The following is a 20,523-nucleotide window of genomic DNA, read 5'->3' as shown; positions in this document are numbered from 1 at the left end:
TTTTCTGTGGACCCAAAGGGTTGTGTGGTTTGCTTTGGACCTAATTCTCTGGAAGTGGTTCTCTGAAGTGAATTAGCTATCACTTTGCTTTTGGACCAGAAAGCAAAGTGTTTGTACTTTGAAGAGGTTTGTGGACAGAGATAAAACAGTTTCCTTTGAAAACATATGGCTGTGTTTGACCTGGGAGGGGTTGTGGACTAAGATGAAAGCGTTGTGTTTGGAAATCTCTTCTGGGGAGCAGTGGGACCATGTCCGAGTTTTCCTGTGAAGACCGGTTCCTCTCCTGAACACTCAGTTCAGGACTTGGTCTCATGCCAAACTCTGGAAACCTCATCCTACCTTTGATATCCTCGTTTCCTCTTGTCCCACTCAGAAACCTGCATGGGCAGAAAATAGGAAGGGGGAGGATGGTCAGAACAGCTCTGTGCAGTACTGGCCAAGAGCTGAGGAGATGTTCTTCATGGTCCTTTTTGCCCTGGGGGTAGCTGCAGCAATCAGCATGTGCAAAGTGAATATTTGCATGTCAACTTTTAGAACTGGTTTGCTTTATGATTTGGGGAAGAGGTCAGCTTTCTGATCTCATATAACCTAGCTGTTGCCACTAGAAAGTGTGACACTAAGCTGTAAGTTATGTATGCAAGTTTGCACAAAGGAGTTGTGAATGAGCTCTGACTTCTGTTGGAAGAAGAAAGGGTTGGATGCAAAGGTTTAGATATGTACTGCTTTAGGCAGCAGCTTAGCAGTTGAGTTCTTTCTGCACTGGAGTCACATGTTGTGGAATATCTGAACAAACCTGACAGCATTCTCCTGGAAATGCAAAATCTATTTTAAAATGTATTTCTAATTAATTTATTTTTGAGAAAAATTGGAGAAGTAGCCTGCAGCTTATCTGCCCGGCTGGTTATGCCAGAGTCATACATGACCAGATAGGCTTTTTATGGGTTAAGCTTTGCCACTGCATATCAATGCTTGATGTCCATGGGGCTAAGAACCAAAATTTACTCTGACCTGTTTCTGTGGTTTCATCCCTTCTGATCCTGCTGATGAGGACTGCAGCTGAGCAAATGGGAGAAGGATCTTCTCAGCAAGTGTGGAAGTGGCAAAGATTGAGACAGGAGTGGTAGAAGCTGGTGTCTGAGGCCCGTTTGTTCCTGGAGGGTCATGTGGGAGAGCTTAACTGGCTTCCCCATCAGGGCCATGATTTGGAATCTTCTATGAGTTGAAAACATTCCCTGTCTGATTTATCAGTATGGCTGCTTTTTTTCCTACCCTGCAAAAATACGGGAAATTCAGAATGTGTGAATGCACAGTTTATTTCAATGAAGCCCTGCAGTGTTTCTAGGTCTGGTAATTTGCTTTATTATAGACGGGCCTTAGTCAGGACTGACTTGAACGGGAGCCTGGAACTGAACTGGCAGCAGGAGCCTGCTTCATCGTGAACTGCCAAAAGTCTGAGCGGCACCCTGCCCCATACCAGGGCACTGTGCTGCTCTCACAGGGCCTGGGACACAGTCCAGGAGCCACTTGTCCACAGTGTTGTTTCCACATAGTAAATAGCAGCTTTCTGGGAAGATTTGTGTAGCATTTCCCTCTCAGAGCTGAGTGATACTCTGACTTGGGCAGCAGAGCTCTGACTACCCAGTGTTCTCAGAACAATCCTGTGCTGGCATGTCCTGACTCCTTGAGACCCAAACCAAACACAGGTAATGCTCTGTCAAAACATTCTTCAGCAGGTTGATGTCCTTGCTGTTGAGCAATGCAGAAATGGAGGGTGTTATAAGACTGAGGTTAACATCTTCCTTCATACAGTGTGTTCAAGAGTTGTGGGTTTAGCAGCCAACACAGATCTTTCCATGGAGGCTGAGCTGGTAAAGGGCAAGTTTGGGTCATGTTCATCCAAGCTCTCAGGAGCTGTTGCTGCTTTACTGCCCAACAGGAGCATTGACTCAACTGCTCTTCCAGCCTTGATGATTCAATCCCGAGTATGGCAGTTGTTTTAGATGACTGTCGGTTTCATATGATCAGGTCCATGTTAAGACTTAAAGAGGAAACCTCTTTGAGAAGAGAAAGAAAATAATGTAATATATAGCAACACAGTGAAAGAATTGTGTCTGCACTGCATGGTCACACACATACTGCTGGGAGCAGCCAGAGCCCAGCTAATGCCCTTCCCCCGCCACTAAGGGAACTGGCTAGCTAGGTCCCCGGGGATTTCTATGATCAGTTTAATATTTTATCTCCACTAGTTACCCCTTTCTACCTCATGCATAAGCATATCCAACTCTTTTTTGTTAGCACTCTTGGCTTTCAATAGACAATTTCAGTCATTAGCTGATATATTCTTTCTGTTGCCACACCTCGGTGATTTCATGGCAACTGTGTAGCTGTGGATGTGGCATCTTCAACATGCAGGTGCTGCTCCCTCTGTAATGCCTGTGTCTCAGAGGTGTTTTAGGGTGTGATGGTATTCCTGCTCTGGTGTGCCTTGGGCTAGGCAAGGAACTGGCCTCCTCTCCCCTTTCCAGCATATGGGTGTTCTGTTCCCACTGATGGGATGTTATTTGAGGTATCTTTGGAGTTCACATTGTCTCTGGAGTTTGCTGATGGTCTTGTATGGGAGCAGAAAACACGGGCTGCAAGGCCAGGTTGATACACCTCAGCTTCCCCTCTTCTCAGATGCCTCTGAGGGCAGCAGCACCAGGAGCAGGCCTAAGCTGTGCTGGTGCCACGAGCAGAGATGTCCCTTGCATCATTGATACAAGGTCATGCAGCTCCCACTGTTGGAATCCTTCTTCTTCATGATTTCAAGTAGTAGTAGTTTTTGGTTGGATAGAAAATCCTGCAGTGCGGGTCACAGGTGTTTGGTTATTGGGTCAAAAGTATAAATAATATAGATGTTAGTTTTTAATTGGATAGTTAGCCTTTAAAAGGCCTTGTAACTAGCTAGATACACCCCCATTTTCTTACTCTTAACTAGAAGTGCTGAAGAACTCTCTGTATTATAGATAAGATTTAATAAACAACCACGTCTGAACAAGAAAATTTCTCTTGAGTTTCAATCCTGACTTTGAGTGAAGGCAGAAGGAAAAAGAAGCCAGCCACTAATATCTGGTGCCACTAATGAGGTGGTGTTGTTATCATCCCACCTTCTCACCAAAAACTTGGGAGCCCTGCTGTAGTGGAGAAGTTGCAGCATCATAAACTAAGTGTGGGTCAGTTTGCTCTGAGGTGAACATGGGCCAGGCAGGCAGCAGTGCTGGCTCTGGCCATCGGCCACACGCGTGTGCTGCAGAGGTGGAAAACTTTGTGGTGCTGGGACACCTTGTGGGGCCAGGAGGGGACTCTTGGTGCTTTTGTGTGGGATAGTCTGTGTGCAGGGCTGGTGCACACATTCCTTTTCCTGGAAGCTTGGAGGGAGAAGGAGTTAATGGGGACAAGGGCAAGGGAAGAAGATAGCTGGATCTGAGTTGGGGCTGCTGGCTGATATTTTTGCAACAGTCTTCTGTTACGCAGCGTGAGACCGCGGGGATTAGCTGGGCAGACTCTCAGGCTCCTTCTGGGCTGAGGGCCCGCCTGCCCTCTGCACACCAGTAGAGCTTTTTTACACAGACTTTCAAAATCCAGTACACTTGGGGAATTTTTATTGAGAGATTTTATGGTGCTTATTTCTTTAGCAGCGAAATATTGTGTTTGCCCCTAGTTATTTACCCTGGTAAAAGGGTAAACAGCAAGGTTGCTGTTTCCTGAGAGTGCAGTGGTGCTAAATTCCTCATGCACATTGCTGTATGCCTGCATCCCAGAGCCTGCTGGATCATCCCTGCCTCTTCCAAGTGTTGGTGGGTCAGGTCCTTGTCACTGCTCAAAGATTGGGAGCTTTGCCATGACCTGCTCCTTATAACAAGCAATGGATCTGTACCCTTGTCTGCAGTGTGGTTATCTGGTGTGATCTGTGAAATTAGAAATAAATCTTTTGCTTGGGCAGAAATTATTCCCTGTGAGGGTGGGGAGGCCCTGATACAGGTGCCCAGAGCAGCTGTGGCTGCCCCTGGATCCCTGGAAGTGCCCAAGGTCAGGCTGGATGGAGCTTGGAGCAACCTGGGATAGTGGGAGGTGTCCCTGCCCATGGCAAGGGGTGGAATGAGATCAAAAGTCTCTTCTCACCCAGACTGTTCTGGGGTTCTGTGAGTCTGGCTTGGCTGCTGGTGAGGATGAAGAGTGGGCTGCAGCAGTGCTGCTTGCCCAGGTTGCTGTTGTACAGGTGAACTGTCATTAGCAGCACCTGTGGGGGAATTTTGCAAAAAGCCACTGTATGTATCCTCCCCTACTCTGGGAAGGTGTCTAATAAAAGTGTGGAATGCTGTGCTTGACCAGGTCTGGTCTTTTGCTGTGGTGGCAGTGCTGGAGAGCTGGGCTTCCATGGGAAATTGCCTGGGCATGAGCAGCTGGAGCATCTGTTCTAAAATATTGCTTAATATGGGCAGATTTACTTCAAAACTTCAGCTTTCTGGGAACAAAACAATCTTTTCAGTCTTAAAGTTTTTTACTTCATATGGTACCCTGGTCCATTCCTTTCCTGCCAGATGCCAGTGTTTGTCCCCTGGATCCTAGTGATGGAACTGCTCTGTACTCAAGCACTGTAGCCTAAAGTTTGATAGAAAAAAATCTATTTTATTTAGGATTTTAGAGTAAATGTTGAAAGATAAAAGGAGATTCTTAATGCTGGTGCTCTCCTTTGAGTGAATGAATGAGAAATGGTCTCTTACTTTAGGCTTTCAGATAAGCTTCTGTGCAAAAGCACAAAGAGAGAAAACTGTGCCTTTTTTTAGCATTATCTTTGCTTTTTTATCAGTATTGGTACTGAGAATTTGCTTTTTCTTGCAACTAACCAGATATGCAATTTTTACTCCTGAGAGAACCACTGTTTCTCACAGTGCTAGTGCAGCAAGAACTCAATTAAGACTTCTTAAAAGACCACCAATTGTTGAGGTAGATTTGTGCCTTCTGCTTTGCCTGTCACATAAGGGTGGCATGGTGTGTTTCAGTTTTTAGTTTTTTTTTTTTTTAAAAAGATAAATCAGAATTGTAGAAATCTTGTGCTTTTGCATTTCTTTCAATTTGCATAAAGTTTTTTTTTTGTTATTACTCCATATACAAATTTGTTGCAGCAATTCTACTATCAGAAAAGATAATTGTTAATGTTTTTTAAATAGTTGGTGTCTCTGGGTTTTATCTCAGTATATTTTGTGACTGCTGTTCAGAGATAGTGCTTCTGAGATACTGTATATAGAAAATCCTTTGTTCATTATTTTTCATAGACAGGTATTTTTCTGTCTTGGAAGAGCTGAGGCTTCAATGTTCCAGCACAGAGTGAGCCTGTGTGTCAGAATTAGTCCCCTGGGACAGAGTTGGAAAACACCTATTTATTCTTTAATACCTTTCTATTAACTCGGCATATAGAGATATTTAGGAAACGTGGTGTTTGAAGCTGGAATTTCAAACCTCTTTTGCAAGCTAGGGTTCTGTGGAGGGTATTGAGATAGATTTATAGACCTTTCTGGTGAATACCAGAGAGGACAGTAGCTGAGGTGTGAAAAGAGATGGGAGGGAAGCATCTGCCCCAGGGAGCTGTTGCCTGGAGGTGTCTGGATGGGGAGAAATGGCCTGTGGGCACAAGGGAGCAGTGACCTGCTGGTGACTGTATGATGGAGCTGTGTTAATGGCTCTGCAGGTGAGGCTGAGTTAGAGATGGGACTTGCTGGGAACAGCTGGCACCCCATGGTTCATATGAACTATGGCAGCCCAAGAAGGTTAATTAATATTTATTAAGGGCAATGGCTTGCTTTTGTGTCAGACTTTCTGCCAACTCACAGTTGTCTGGCATGTTAAGACTGTAAACGCTTCTGCAGGAATTTAGTTACTTCCCCAGCAGTGCTTTTCAGCTGAAGTGGAGATCTGCTGTCAGGTATGGAGTGTTAGAAGGGTTGAAGTCTGCTACCAAACAAAAAATCTTGAATAAAACATATTCCACAGGAAAAAAAGGAAATAAAAAGGTTTTGTCATCAGCAGATTTTGCAGTATAATGAGGTTTTTCCAGAGCTCAGCAGCTGGGTCTAACTGGTAGTAGCCCCTGCAGTAAACTGGTGATGAATGGGATCTTAGGGAAGGGAATTTATTGTTTTTGTCATTTCAGGAGTTAAGGGGTTCTGAGGCTGCCACAAGCTGAGGACTGATAACCAGTGAATCCTTTGTGCCCAGCCCTGTTCACTGTATTGGCTACCTGGAAGTGTAGGAGAACATGGGAACTGCTTTGCTGCTGGCAGGGACTGCAGAGCACAGCTGCTGGTAGCGTGGGGCCAGGCTGCCGCCGAAGGGCTTCCAGAGAGCAGGTGATAAAAATCCCTGCAGCATCACTGTGGCTTTCTGACCTTGACAGTTTTGGAGTGAAAATGTGTGCTTCCAGCTCTGGAATCTGCAGTGCAATTTGCCCTGCAAGCAGTGATGTGCTGGTGGTTTCTCATCTGCCATGCCGTGAGCTCCCTGCACCCTACAGGCAGCCGCGGACTGCCCGGGGAAGGCTGTAAAATGTAAATGTTTCCATTAAATTCACTTTGCTGACTCCTATGCCTGGAGGCAGGAATGCAGCTAGGTCAGACCCAGGAGGCTGAAAGGCATTAAGAAAAAGCCTTAAACCAATACTTTAGCACCTCTTTGGTAGAGCATCACAGTTTGCCTTAGAAATGCAGAAGATACACAAGAATAGTTGATAATAGGGGTTGTGCCCATGATGCTCTTGTAGCTGGGGAGTTCCTGAAGAGTTGTGATTGTCTCTTTCTCTAGGAACAGCTACTGTTGTGCATCTGAGCATGGATGGTCTTGTTTTGCACACTCGAAGTTGTTCACTGCCCGAATTTTATTTCAGGGAAGGTTTCATATCTCACTAAGGGGAAGAGTGAGTGCCTGCTCTCTTGCTGGGGCTGTTGACCTGGTTTGCTGCCTTGGAAGTCTGTGTCAAACATGATCGGTTGGCTGTTCCTGGAGTTAGTCATTGAATCATAGAGTGGTTTGGGATAGAAGGGATCTTTTTTAGCCTGTCTCATTCCACCCCCCTGTCGTGGGCAGAGGCACCTTCCATTAGACCAGGGTGCTCCAAGGTCTGTTCAACCTGTCCTTGGACGCTTCAGGGATGGGGCAGCCACAGCTTCTCTGGGCACCCTGTGGAAGGGCCTGCCCACCCTCATGGCAAAACATTTCTTCCTCATGTCCAGGCTGACCCTGCACTCTGTTAGTTTAAAACCCGTGCAGGTAAAGATGAGACTCTTTGTCAAGAAGTTCAGTCTAATATAAGGTAATGGGAAGAGGCCTTGTCCAGCCTGAGGAGTGGGACTGGGGGAGCCTTTGATGGGCTGTGAGGGCTGGATCTGGGACCTTCTTGTGGGCAGAGGCATGGCTGGAGCCAAGGCTCCCTGTGCTGCAGGATGGGCACCGTGTGTCAGCCCAGAGAGCTGCTGAGGGGTGCCCATGGCTTGTTTCCTCTGTAGATTTTAACCAGGCAGATTAAGAAGTGAGCTATTAGGAAAGCACTCAAGAAGATTCTTTTGACAGAGCAAACCCCATTTGTTCCTGGCAAAAGCAGTTTACAGCAAAGATTTCCATTAAAAATACTGTTAACTCCTAAACAGTGTCAGTGTGTTTGCTTTAATTACCCCAGAGTATATTTTAATTGTAGTTTTCTCTTTAAACCACTTGTTAAAGTGCTGGAAGCGTGTTTGCTGACTTTGTTTGTGTTCCATGCAAATGTCACAAGTATTTTGAAGGAAGGGATGACAATAGCATGAATGCGTTTACCCATTTAGCTTTCTCTTTCATAGGCAATTACTGTAGGTCGTTCTTACCAGCTATTAATGAGAATGATGGGAGCTCTTGGGGGTTAATTTATTGTTTTCAAGTGCTCAGTAATTGTTGATGATGAAACCGGTGGCACTTACAGAGGGCAGGAGGGATCTGGCCTGGACCTGGCCCGTACCTGTTGTTCTCTCCCATTAAGTGATGGTTTCTGCTGTGCCTCCACTTCTTTTTCTCCAGAAGACCATCTTTAATTTGAAGGTGGGGGTTATTTTGTGCTGAGAAGGAAAAGGCAGTTGCTGTTCTCAGTGCTGGAAGATCAAAGGTTTTTACTGGAGAGAGATGCTTTGCAGATTCTCTGCTTGTTGTAAATGAAAGGAATGTAACACAGGTGTCTGAATTTCTCTTGTAACCATTGAGAAGTGGCAGGATTTGATCCTCAGTGCTCTGCAGCCCTTTCATGGGAAAACAACAGCAAGTCTCATTTCAGGATGGCAGCTTTGCTTTAGTGAATAATTTGGCAAAACTGTGTGCTGTCAGGTGAGGCATGACCTGTGTTGATGATCTGCTAACCTAGATTTGGGAAACCCTGTCAGTAAGCAGTCAGGGTATTAATAAATGGTGAAGGAGGAGGGAGATATGCAATGGAACTGACCTCCTGCTGGCCTAAAGAGAGCAGCTTTTAGCTTGCAGCTTCTGGTGTGCACTGGGATGCAGCTCTGTGGAGCAGCAGGATGCACTGCTGAACTTCCCCTGGCTGAGGTCCCTCTCCCATGGCATTCCTTGCCCAGGCAACAGCCCAAGCCATTCTCTGTTTCTATGTGTTGGGCTCCTGCCTGTGCCCAGCTCTGCCTTGTCTGTGGGAAGGACTGTTCCCAGGGGTAGTTCCTTCCCATTTATGTTTTGCTGACAAGTCTGTATAAAGAAAATTAAAGGGTCAGGGACGCTTCTCTTTTCTGTTTCTATCAGGGTTGCAAACCTCAAAACTGTTTGAAATTTATTTCCCAGACTTTTACATGAAGATCCTTTCCCAGTGTAATTTCATTGCAACGAGACCACCACTCCTATGGTCAGGGCCTGTTAATAGTGCTGCAATATACATACGAAATATTAAAAAGCACTCTTTTTTTCAGTTATAAAACTAGAGCAATAAAAAGGCAGCAGGAGTTCCCGTGCTGTGGAAATAAAGGGTTTGTGTCCTTTGGGGGAACAAAACCCTTTGGGGGAGCTGCGTGGTGGAAGGACACCAGAGCTCTCTACAGAAGTTTCACTTCTTAACTGTGATCCATGTGCTGGAGCCAAGCTCTGCAGAGGCTTGGGTTTGTCCTGGCTGGCAACACTGGGTTTTTACTCATCTGGAACCATACAGAAAAGGAAAACCACAAAACCCTCAGCTTCCTGCTCTGCAGGTAACGTGATTGCAGCTCCTCATTTCTGTACTTTCACTTTCTGCAGTGTTTACTTGCCTTAGGAATAGCTATATTAAGGTCTTTATTTAAAATATTATTTGTCTTTTTAGATCTGTTCTCTCTTCACTGACAGGATGCAAGGTCTTTGTCTAGAGTTGCATCAGCTGATGTTCTAAAGCCAGTCTGTTGTTCATTGCTGCAGAAGTGTCTTGCTGCAGATCCCTTGACTGTTGGTTTGGAGTCAGAGTTGTGTCCATCTGTGCGGTTCTTCCTCCAGGAAGAAGTTGAATTGTCACACTTCAGTATTAACTTCACTAACAAGAAAAGTGTAGATTTCTGCCACATAAGTAAATATCCACAATGCTGTTGAGAGCAGTCAGCTGTAGAACCTCCTGCAATCTACCAAGCTCCTGAAGGCAGCGGCCCTGTGCCCAAATCCCTGGTTGACTCCAGCCTTTAGTGCAGTTGTGAAAAAGGTTTGGTACCTGCTGCCTTCGCTCCTGTCAGAACAGCAGCACAGCACCAGCTCATTCCTGGCATTCTGTGTGTTTTGTCACTTGAATGACAATGTTGGGCAAGAGTGCCATCAACATGTGTCTTTCTGAAGAGGATTTGATGCTGCCAAGCTATTAAAGCTGTAAATTCTGTTGGAAACATCAGTTATTAGACAATGCCTGACATGTCTCAGCAGTGGGGATCAGTAGTTCCTTCCTGTGCTTGTCCTGCTACAGGGTGTTGCTAATTTGTACTGAATGCTTCACAAGACAGTACAAAGCCAGAATTTTTATGAGTGCACAAGACTTTTTTTTTGGTAAGAAAAACATCAGCCCAAAAACTGGTGTTCACAGAGCCGTGGTGTGATGTTTAACAAAGCCTCTGAGTGTTCATTAAGTTATTTTGGTGTTGAGAAATAACTGGCCTGTGGATGTTCCTGCTGGATTTCAGCATGAGGAAAGGTTTGAACAAAGTAATAAAAATGAACCAAAGTTCATTTAAGTGAACTTTTTTAGATTTTTTTTTCCTTTTTTGTTTTTTTTATTCCTTGCTTACTATATGAATTTTCCTTCAGTTTTCCTTCTCCAGTTCCTTGGAAAGCAGAACAATTTAAATGCTGGGAGATGAGCTGTGACATGGCAGCAAGGCAGTCCTGGCCATAGTGGTGGTATGCTGGTGATAGGTTGTGTACATCCCTTGTGGCATCGAGGATCTGCTCTCCTGCAGACAGGGAGTGGATCCACTGGGTACACCCAGACCTGTTGTGTGGTCATGGTGAAATCTGTGCTGCTGCTGCACTGGACAGAGTGATGGAAATTCAGCAAACTCAGGTTGTGTCTCAAATGCAAGTGTCAGGGCAGGCCCTGTGTGACAAGGGGAGAAAGTGGGTGGTGACAGAGCACCAGCCATAGGTGACAGGTTGTGTCTCTTCTGACAACCTGCATATAACTGAGCTACTGTGTTGGGTTCATGTTGTTCAGCTTGACTTTGAGTCTGAAGACTTCAGTCAAGTGTTGGGTGGAGTTGGGTGAGCTTTTGCCATCCTGGCAGGATGGGGTCTGGTGCTCGCAAGATGATGAGATTGGGATATGACTGGGGAAGTGAAACCCAGCAACAGTCATTAAATACAGAAGTACCATGGCTGGCTGAGGAGGGCCTTGAGCTGGAAGTGGTTGGAAGATGAGAGAATATCCGAAGGAGGGATGTTGCAGCTTTGGTTATCACTCTTTTCGTTGACATCTCAGTACTGTGATAAAGGGCAAGATGATGTGTTTGATGGACCACTGCAGCTATTCTTGTGCTCTTTGTCTTTGGATCTAGCCCTTACCCCTAGAATTAGAACATCTTTTTCTGAAATCCAGATTGTCCAGAAGTACAAAAACAGATCAGATAGGTCTATCTTCATATGCTCTGTAGACTTGTGATTTGATTTCTTGCTTAAGCAACTCTACACACCTCCATTATAATTCAGCAGAACTAAGCAAAAATGCCTATTAGTACCATGTGTTCCAAGGTGTTCTTAAGATCCAGATCAAAATCTTTCCCAGTGTAACAGTGCAGAAAGAGCCTTGCAGCTGAGACCAGATTTTCAGAAGGGCTCAGTTGCTCTCTGAGGCTGTGAAGATACTGATCAGATGTTCAGAACAACACATGTGGGCACTCACAAGCAAGAGACCAGTTCATGTGAAGCAGATCCAAACTTGAAAAATTGGCTTGGTGTATTTTTAGTTACGCATAGATGTCAGGCTGGTAGTATTTGGAAAAAAGAAACCCTATATATTGCAGAGTTTTGGATCCAGACATAAAAATCTGCTATGCTTGTATTATGTAAAGGATTATCTCTTGTGGAAATAGTGGTCAAAGGGAAAAGCAGCCCAGTGCTGGGGTCAGAGCATTATCCCTCCCCAGAAAAAGCTGAAGGCTGTTAGAAACCTGCTCCAGTATTAGTCTCCTCACTGTAGTGCAGGTTGTTTCCAACATTTTATTTGTGCATGTTAGTGAAGCTTGAATATTTTCACACATGCACCTTCTTGGCTTATTCTTTTTAGCTGTTTAACTAGTTGGTGACAGGCAACATGTAACTATTTGTATTCCCCTGCCTCTGGAGGATTTCTTATTCTGTGAATCTGTGACTCTAGGATTCAGTCTGGTGTCTGGGTCCAGGGTGTTTATTGGAGCCAGTGGGACACAGGCTGTGATTGGCATTGCCACTTTGCTGGCCTAAGGTATCTAGAGGGATGATGGAAACATGCTTGTTTCTTTGTCCAAAGAAATGAAATCCTTTCCAATTACCTTAAGTAAAGGCCTCAAGGGCCCTTTTTTTCTTGCTTTTACTCTTGAATCCAGGCTCCTAAAATTAAAAAGTAAAGTAATAAAATCAACCAAACCCCCTCCCCAGTCCTCCTTCCTGTGGTATATTTTATAATTGTTGCTGTGCTATTTCATATTGAAAAAGTACCTGGCATGGCCTTTTGCATAATTTATTATTGTTGTTCACCAGGAGAGGCTCCAGGTGCTGTATAATAAATTTCCTAGGGCAGTGTCACCCTTTGTTTCTGACAGCTGCTCTGTGACAGGCTCAGCTCTGCAGGGTTATGCCATGGCTGCCTCAGGCACAGGTTGCAGGAATGTTTTGGGTGAAGCAAAGTGCTGCTGTGAGAGCAGACACAGACTCCTGGTCTGGCAGCACCTGCTGTGTGGGCAATTGAGCCCTCCAGGTCCTCTCCAGCAGTGTTTCACCAGGCTTGACACTGGGCTGTGACTGTGAACCATGTGTTAAATGCTGTTCTCCAGCTAGAAAATGCCTGAATCCCAGTTTGGACTGGAAGCTGCTGTCTGACTCACGTGCTGCACTCTGTTCTGAGCAGAGAGTTTTAACCCTATTTATACAAATGGTGCTTCCATGCAAGGTAGCATCAGGGATAATATTAAAGGCTTTCAGTGGGTTTTGGATTTAGAGAGTCCAGAGATTTCATTCTCAGATTTTGCTTCTGGGAGTTGCCAGTCTGAGGGAACTAATCTTAATCCGATTGCAATTTCTTGCCCTCTAAGCTTAGCCTACTTTACCAGGCATTGTGGTGGAGGTATTTATAGATGCTGGAAGTGCTGTTGGAGGTAGCCCATATCCTGCATTGCCAGTCATGGAGGTGGGTGTCTGCTGGTGCAGCTGTGAGCTGCCTCCCATCTCCAAACCATGCAGATATCTCACTAAAATATTGTCTAGTATGATTGTTTTGCCATGGGAGTGTGTTCATGAAGACAGTGGTCAGTAATCCTTCCAGAGTCCTGGCTGCTCTAGGCTTGGGTGTTTATACTCCCTAGTTGGAAGCACACTTGGGGCTGTGGGTGAGGTATGGCTAAATCCTCTTTCTAATGAGATGACTTATAAAAATGAGCATACTTAGTTTACTCCTGCAGTGCAAAATCATCATTTCAGATTTGAATGCTGACTCTCGGATTATACAAAATTGAAGGTTTCATTGAAGGACTGAAAACGTCAGTAACGGATGCACTGAAAATATTTGTACCCTTTAAAGTGAATTTCTGTAGTTGCAGCTCTTAAAACTAATAACTCAAACCCCAGGCCTCTTCTTTCATCCAGAGTCCTCAAATAGAACTGCATGATACACTGAAGTTCTTCGGGTTTTGTTTCAAAATTTGGTCATTTTTTTCTTGAAAAATAGTTTATCTTGAATGTGAGACTGGAAACCTACTTGAGTCTGAAATTAGCTGTGCTGGTGTTAGAGTAGACCCACGAGTAAGACTGGAAAGGAAGGAAATATAAGTGCAGGATGGTAGGTCGGAAGGGTCTGCGGGCAAGCAGAGCTGCTAGCAGCAGCAGGAATAACCAGCTGGAAATCCTGGGAGCGTTCAGGATGTCAGCAACTGCAGGGCTGCAGCTCTGAACACAGATAAATGTTCTTTGCTGTCTCTACATCAAAGCAGGCATTTTGTTAGCAGACAAGATACAGCAGTTTGGTTATTTAAAGCTGTTGGAAGAGGAGAGATCTGTCGTTTTTGTTTTTATTTTTTTTCCCTGTCTTGCGTTAGAGTTTGCACTACCTTTGCTTGGAATTACCTTGGAAGAAATCAGAACTGATAATTTTCTATTAAGAAAATGACCTCGAGCATTCAGCTCTGTTTCCAAATAGAAGTAAATAATCCATTCTTCCCTGTTTCCTCTGTCATTTTGTTGATGTGTTTTAATATTGCAAGGGAGAGGTGGAAAGATCGCACAGTTCATTGTGGATCCAATGACATTCCTTCCTGCTGTTTGTCACAGCTTGTGTTTCTGTGGTTGTATCTCTTTTTTTCCTGATTACAGTAAGGAAAGAGAGTGCAGCTTTGATTCCTGGTGTATCATCACTCCACAAACAGAGAGTGACTTCAGCATCTGACCAGAGAGAATATTTACCTGAGCACTGTGACTCACTTGAACACTGTGATCTGTGCTCAGCCTGTGGCAACAAGAGATTGATCCTGCAGAGTTGAACTGAGTGGGAAACATTTTGACAAGGATCAGTTTGTACCCTTGCAAGATAGAAACCTTGGGAAAAAATCTCTTAAACTACTGCTGTTTTGAAAATCTTACTGCTTGAAAAGGGAGGGAATATTTTGTTCTCTGTAACCTGAACATGGTAAGCAGTGCTCTTGAGGCGTTGGCATGCAGGAATGGTGATGAGGAAATTATAGGAAGAAGTTAGAATTGCTTTCTCCAACAGGAGGTGGCTCAGAGGCTTGAAGAAATGGCCAAGGGTATCCTGTACCAGCCACAGTGTGTCCAGGAAGACCAGGAGAGTTACAATCCTCTATGCTGGGCACTGCTGAGGCACTTTGAACCTCTCGTGACGAGACAAACTTTGAGGGGCTGGAGCATGTCCAGGAAGGGGAGCAGAGCTAGGGAAGGGTCTGGAGTACCAGGAGCAGCTGAGGGAGCTGGGAAAGGGGCTCAGCCTAGAGAAAAGGAGGCTCAGGGGGAACTTGTGGCTCTGCACAACTCCCTGACAGGAGGAGGTGGGTCAGACTCTGCTCCCAGGGAACAGGGACAGGAAAGGGAACAACCTCGAGCTGTGCCAGGAGAGGTTTAGAGTGGATTATTAGGAACAATTTCTTCAGCTGTCTGGTATTGGAAGGGTCTGCCCAGGGATGTGGTGGAGTCCCATCCATGGAAGTGTAAGGAACATGTGGATGTGGTGCTTGAGACTGTGGTTTGATGGTGAACAAGGTGGTGGTGCAGCAGTGATGGTTGGACTTGGTGATCTTAGAGGTCTTAATGATTTTGTGATTCTGTAAAACATAGATGTCCTAGGTGAAGTAAAAATAGAAGTACACAATCTAACTCTGGAGGAATACTTTTGGCCTGCATGTGATCTGCTAGACAGCTGTTTCTTGTTGTGTGAGGTTGGTTGGCTGTGGTGGTGGTAAAGGGGCCTCACAGTGATGAGAACTTAACTGCAGAGCCAAGTGCTTGGATTAATTCTGGTGACGGATAGCAGCACATAAATAATCCTGTCCTTGGCCTATCACCCATCCACCAGTGCAGCAAGGAACAAGGGGTGCTATGAGCCTGAAGTTCTGTGGGGCTGTTGTGTAGGTGCTTTTCCCACTGTCTTCTGGCTGTGGTCTCTATGCAATGCCAAGGGCTGTGCATTTGGGGACCCAAGGCATCACTTCTGGACCTTGGTTCCATGCACAGGTCTGGTGGTAGAATGATGACATCCTTTTAAAAATTGTTTTGAGGACACCATTACCACTTTAAGGCTGGGATGATTTGGAGTAAAGATTGCTATCCTTATGGGTAGATTAACTTATTTGCAACGGGAAAGCTATTTTTGGCTGTCTTTTTTCTTCTTGGAGAGCAGCCTAACATAGGATACAATCCTGTTTAGATTCCCTCAAAACATAAGGTAGTACTTGCCACTTCTGCTCAGCCAAAGTCCAGACCATTCTGCTTTCAGATATGATCTGGACTTGGTATAACCATTAACATGCAACTGGACAAATACAATAGTCACAATTGGGAAGACCATAAGTCAAGAAACTTCATAATTTCAGGTCTGGTGTTGAGGATTGCCCTGATTTGTGAAAAAGTTATCTATTCCAGAGTTAATTTTCGTTTCTTCCAAATTATTCACTCTCCCATAATCTTTACTTTAAAAGTTCTCAGAGAAGTAGATGTAATAATGGTCAATTATTAGAATTATGTGTTAAGTTAGCAGGACCTTTAAAAGACAATTTATATAGGATGGATATTTCTGCAGCACATTTTCAGACAGTTTTGGTTGCACAGCCTGGGCAGTGACAGGCATTAGTGAATTCCAGAAGCACCATAACCTCCACACACCTTTGTTGTAGTGAGGCAGGATGGTCTGTAATGAACCTGTGCATAGCAAAATCACAGCAAAACTCCTGCATCTGAAGGGGCTCTTTTGCCTCCAGTTAGAATGATGTGTCTCCAAGGAATAGAGACATGGAGTCAAAAGTCTTTTTTAGGATGAAACTCAAGGTTTGGAGTCCAGAGCTGAAGCTACGGAAGGCTGCTGGGGAGCACAGTTTGCTTTGGCTCTCCTCAGACTTTGCTTCGTTTGAGTCTGTTGTTTCACTTACAGTACGTTTCCATGTGATCTGTGCTGGATGGAAATTCCTGGCATTTCTCAGGATGTTCCTTTTTCCCGGTCGCATTCCTAGTTCATCAGCTGAGCTGAAACAAACCATCCTGTTTGCTTCCCAGGGGCAACCTAAGCTTCTGTATTTGTTGGATTTGTAGAAAATCTAGCTTCAGATGGTGGATCGACATAATTGAAACCATCCTTAGAAACCTACTGAGGTAGAAATCAATAGACCAATATTTAACTGTGTTATGAAGTGTTCTGTCCCTGAGTAAAAACAGGAAGCAAGTTTGTGTATAAAGTTTACAAATGGTAAATAGGAGCAGGCTGTGAGGAGATTTTCTTAGGGTTTGTAGTTAATTGTGTCAATTTTAGTCCTGGGCCACTTCAGGTTTTGTGTTCTCTTGAGCTGTATAAACATTGCTGTGAGAAAGGGAAAATCTTACAAAACAACTAACCACCCTTGACAGAGTGTCAGGTGTGTGAATGGAACAGACACAAAGGATAATGGAAGCAATCCCTGGACCCCGTCTGAGGGCAGATGTGTGCTGCCATGGTGGAACCAGCGAGCGAGGAGCTGTGTGGCCATTCTCCATGGGCTCCTGCCCAGCACCACCCCTGTGCCTGTGCAGCCCTGGGGCAGGGGAGGTTTCAGAGATGAGCATCGCCTCCTCCAGACCCTTTGCAGTCGAACACTCAGTGTGGTTTTGCTCTGTGTGGGGGGGAGATGCCCTCAGGGGAGCAGTCAGAAGAGGTGTGGGAGGTTGGTCAGGGGTTGGTGTGGTGGTGTGCCAGGCTGTGCACTCACACAAAGCCCTCTGCTTGCTGCACACCTGTCCTCAGCTGCGTGCTTTGCTCAACAGGCCGAGGTACAAAGTGCTCTGCTGAGTGTCCTTAGTGTCAGCTTGAGATGGGTTGTTACAGCGGAAGTGCTGAGACACAGGCTGCCCGAGAAGCTGTGGTTGTCTCATCATTCAAAGTTAGGATAGGGCTTTGATCAACATGACCTAGTGGAAGTTGTCCCTGCCCATGGCAGGGCTTGGAATGAGTTAATCTTTAAGGACCTTTCCAACACAAAGACATCACCCGGGCAGTGAGAAGCTGGCAGGGGGATTCAGTTTTGGGCTCCTGGGAAGGTGGGGGGAGAAGAGGCCTCGTTTTAGGTGTTTTGGTGTGGAGGAATGCAGGTTTCCTGCAGGCAAATGGGAACAAGACAGGCGCTTCTGTACCCCAGTGGGAGGGCTGGGGAGGGAAATCTGCCTTTGTAGTCCTGATCCTGCTGTTGCTTGAGCAGCTCATCTCACCTTCAGTGGAAAATACAGAAACAGTGGCTGGTGCAGTGACCAAGACCCCTCCCACAGTATTATTTATTTATTTTGTGTTTCTCTCTGCTTCCTCAGTTGGCTGCAGAGCTTTCCCTCACCTGGTCACTCCTCAGATGCTCTCTGCTTGGCAGTTCACTTGGCAGAAGGAGTGCACAGATATCCATCCTCCCTCAAGCCTGGCTATGTCCATTTGCTGCTAGCCTGAGGAGGGTCAGGAGCCCCAGCAGCCATCCTGTGCTTGGAGTGTCACATAAAAGACATCCCAAGGTGCCCTTTCCCTCTTCAGTGCCATTTCCCCAGGTCTGGTGATGTGCCCAGGCTGTGTGTGGCAAGCTGGGTTTCTGTGCCCCATGGGTGTCCATGGAGGGTGCTCAGCCCTGGGGTTGGAGGTGCTGTGGTTGCTGGAGCCCTAGCAGGTGATACAGGTGCTCCAGCTGTCACAGGAGATGCTGTGGATGCTTTGCTTTGGCAACTGCCTTGGAATGAGCTGGGGAAGACCTTGGTATGAGAGCTGACTCTGTGTCACCATCCCCGTGTCCTTAACACAAGCTATGATTTGCGAATGTTGTAAAATGTAAAATCTTTTTCTTACGATATGTCATTTTTTTCTGTTTATTTCCAGATGCTCTCAATATTTTGTGCTGACAAAAAGTTTACTTTATGTTCGTTGTCTCCCAGGTAAACGCAAAGCGCTGAAGTTAAATTTTGCAAATCCACCTTTCAAGTCCACAGCAAGATTTACTCTAAATACTTCTGGAGTTCCTTTCCAAAATCCACACATGTGAGTATAAAGCCAATGGCACAACTAGTGGAACAACTTTGAAATGAATTAGCCAACACCCAGTGTTAGTTACATGCAATTTGATTAGTCCAGTTATTTGTAGGTTGTTTAAATCTCTCAAGATGAGTCACTGTAAAAGATTTTTTTCCCAGAATTTAAAAAAAGGTTAAATTGGGATCTTCTTGGTTTACACTGGAGCTAATGCCTTCCAGAATTGATTGAATTGAGTATTGTAGCTGATAATGCTAAATACACTTACAATTAGTGTCTAGACTGTTTCACTGTTATTTTTCTATCTCTTCAGCTTATTATTTTTTGTTAGAATTTATTGTTTTTGTGGTATTTGTGAAAGCCATAGCTGTGATAAAATTGTTTTCAACTCTAAAACAGATGAAGGTTGAGGACTATCATTTTAGCAACAGGAGTTTTGCACAGATTAGGTCTCACTGAGTTTTCTAGCCAGTTTAGCCCCCAGGATATCCCTGTCCAAAGTCTGAGAGCAAGTGTGACACAGAGCTGTTCCTGACTCTATTAAATACCAGGATACATCAGTACCAAAAAAGATCAGCTTTGTATCCTCAGATCCACCAATCTAGCTGGACAGTGCTGCTCTGTAGCCAGTCCCTGTGGCAGATAGAGCAAGCATTCAAAAGATGTCCCACATTTTTCTTCTCTAAGGTCTCAGGAGTTTTGTCAGTGTCAAATCTCAGAAACTGCACCTGCAGCCTCCCTGCTGCCTGGGCTCTCTGGATTGTCCCTGTCACAGGCTACTCCTGCTTGGCTCTGCATGTCACTGCCTCTGTCCTGGAGCTCAGTGCCTTCTGCTTCCCCAGGACATATCTGCTGGGCTCTGGGAGCTTCTTTATGCTGGGGATTTCCAAACAGGCTTTTATCAAGCTAGGAACATATTTCTGATGAGTTATTAATGGTAATTACAATATAAGAGAAATTTGATAGCATACTTTAGATGATTCTTAAAATCTTGAGTGATCTGTCCAGCAAATCCTCCTCTTTCCTTCTCTCTCCTCTCTGAAATAGAGTGTTCTTATTGGTTTTGGATCTCACATTTAGATACTCACTTTTTGTGTCTCATCACATCATCAAACTCTTATAAAGATTTTCTGCAGAAACCCTTCTGGGTCTCTTTCATTTCTCTGACCTTGTTAGTCCGTTAAATAAAGGGCTTAGTCTCAGCTAGCAAGTCCCCACCATGAACGATCTATAGGGATTTGACTTTCCTGTGTTTATCTGTGCAGATTTCTGTCTTGGATTCACTGGAAGTCGCAGTGGTTCCTGTCTAGCACAGAAGAGCTTTCATTGTTAGTCTGTGACATCTGAAGTTTCATGTTTGTGCAAGTGATTGTCAACACTGTCCAAGACAGGTGCTACTCTTTCTCTGTGGGAGTTCAGTTGTTGGCAGGGATTGGATCCTGGACTGGTTAATGGTATTACTAGGTCTGAGAGCTTGCAGATGTTTTGGGTTGGATATGATAGCTTTTCAAGTGCCAGAGTTGATAGTGATGTGTCTGTGCTAAAGCTTTCTTGGGAGGCTGCAAGCTGTAATGGCCATTTCTGTTTGAAAGAGATGGATGCTGTTAGCTTGGTTGCTTTCTCTGTGGTGAGGCTGGCTGAGCTTGGATGCAGCAAATTGTCCTCGTGTCCTTTCTGTGTCCACAGCAGATACTGTTCCTCAAAAGCAGTGTTGACATCTTCTGATTGCACGCTTCTGTAATGTGTTTGTCTCGCAGCTGATGTATCTCTGTCTCCTGCCTTCTTCCCTGAGATGCTGGAATGATTTTTTCCTCAAGAGACTAGAAACCTTTTCTAGACTTTGGATTTGAACTGGATATTTCAGACCTCCTTGCCCGGACGTGCTCCTGACACAGAGTGTGTTTCTGTTCACCAAGTGACTTCTCAGCCTGGTGGAGCCCAACAGGCTGGGTGTCCTCCAGAAATGAGCACTGGCTCCACACTGCTGGGATTGTCATGGACAGGCCCTGTAGGGCCAGATGGGTGGATCTGAAGATACAGAGAGGTTAATTCCTCACATGAAAGTTGGAGTT

At 45.1% G+C, this 20,523-nt stretch overlaps 1 protein-coding gene across 2 annotated transcripts in view; it reads left to right on the top strand.

Annotated features, from left to right (window-relative positions):
- Positions 1-20,523, top strand: part of MAP2K4 (mitogen-activated protein kinase kinase 4) — a 67,011-nt gene that overhangs the window by 7,902 nt on the left and 38,586 nt on the right. For both annotated transcript variants that reach the window (XM_033076486.2, XM_033076487.2), the window contains exon 2: positions 18,358-18,460. In XM_033076486.2, coding sequence (XP_032932377.1) covers positions 18,358-18,460 — 103 coding nt within the window. The remainder of the gene's footprint in view (positions 1-18,357; positions 18,461-20,523) is intronic.

Source organism: Catharus ustulatus, chromosome 20 (genome assembly GCF_009819885.2).
Source record: "Catharus ustulatus isolate bCatUst1 chromosome 20, bCatUst1.pri.v2, whole genome shotgun sequence".
Taxonomy (NCBI): domain Eukaryota; kingdom Metazoa; phylum Chordata; class Aves; order Passeriformes; family Turdidae; genus Catharus; species Catharus ustulatus.
Note: the sequence above shows the minus strand (reverse complement) of the source record. Positions and strands in the feature narration are given on the sequence as shown.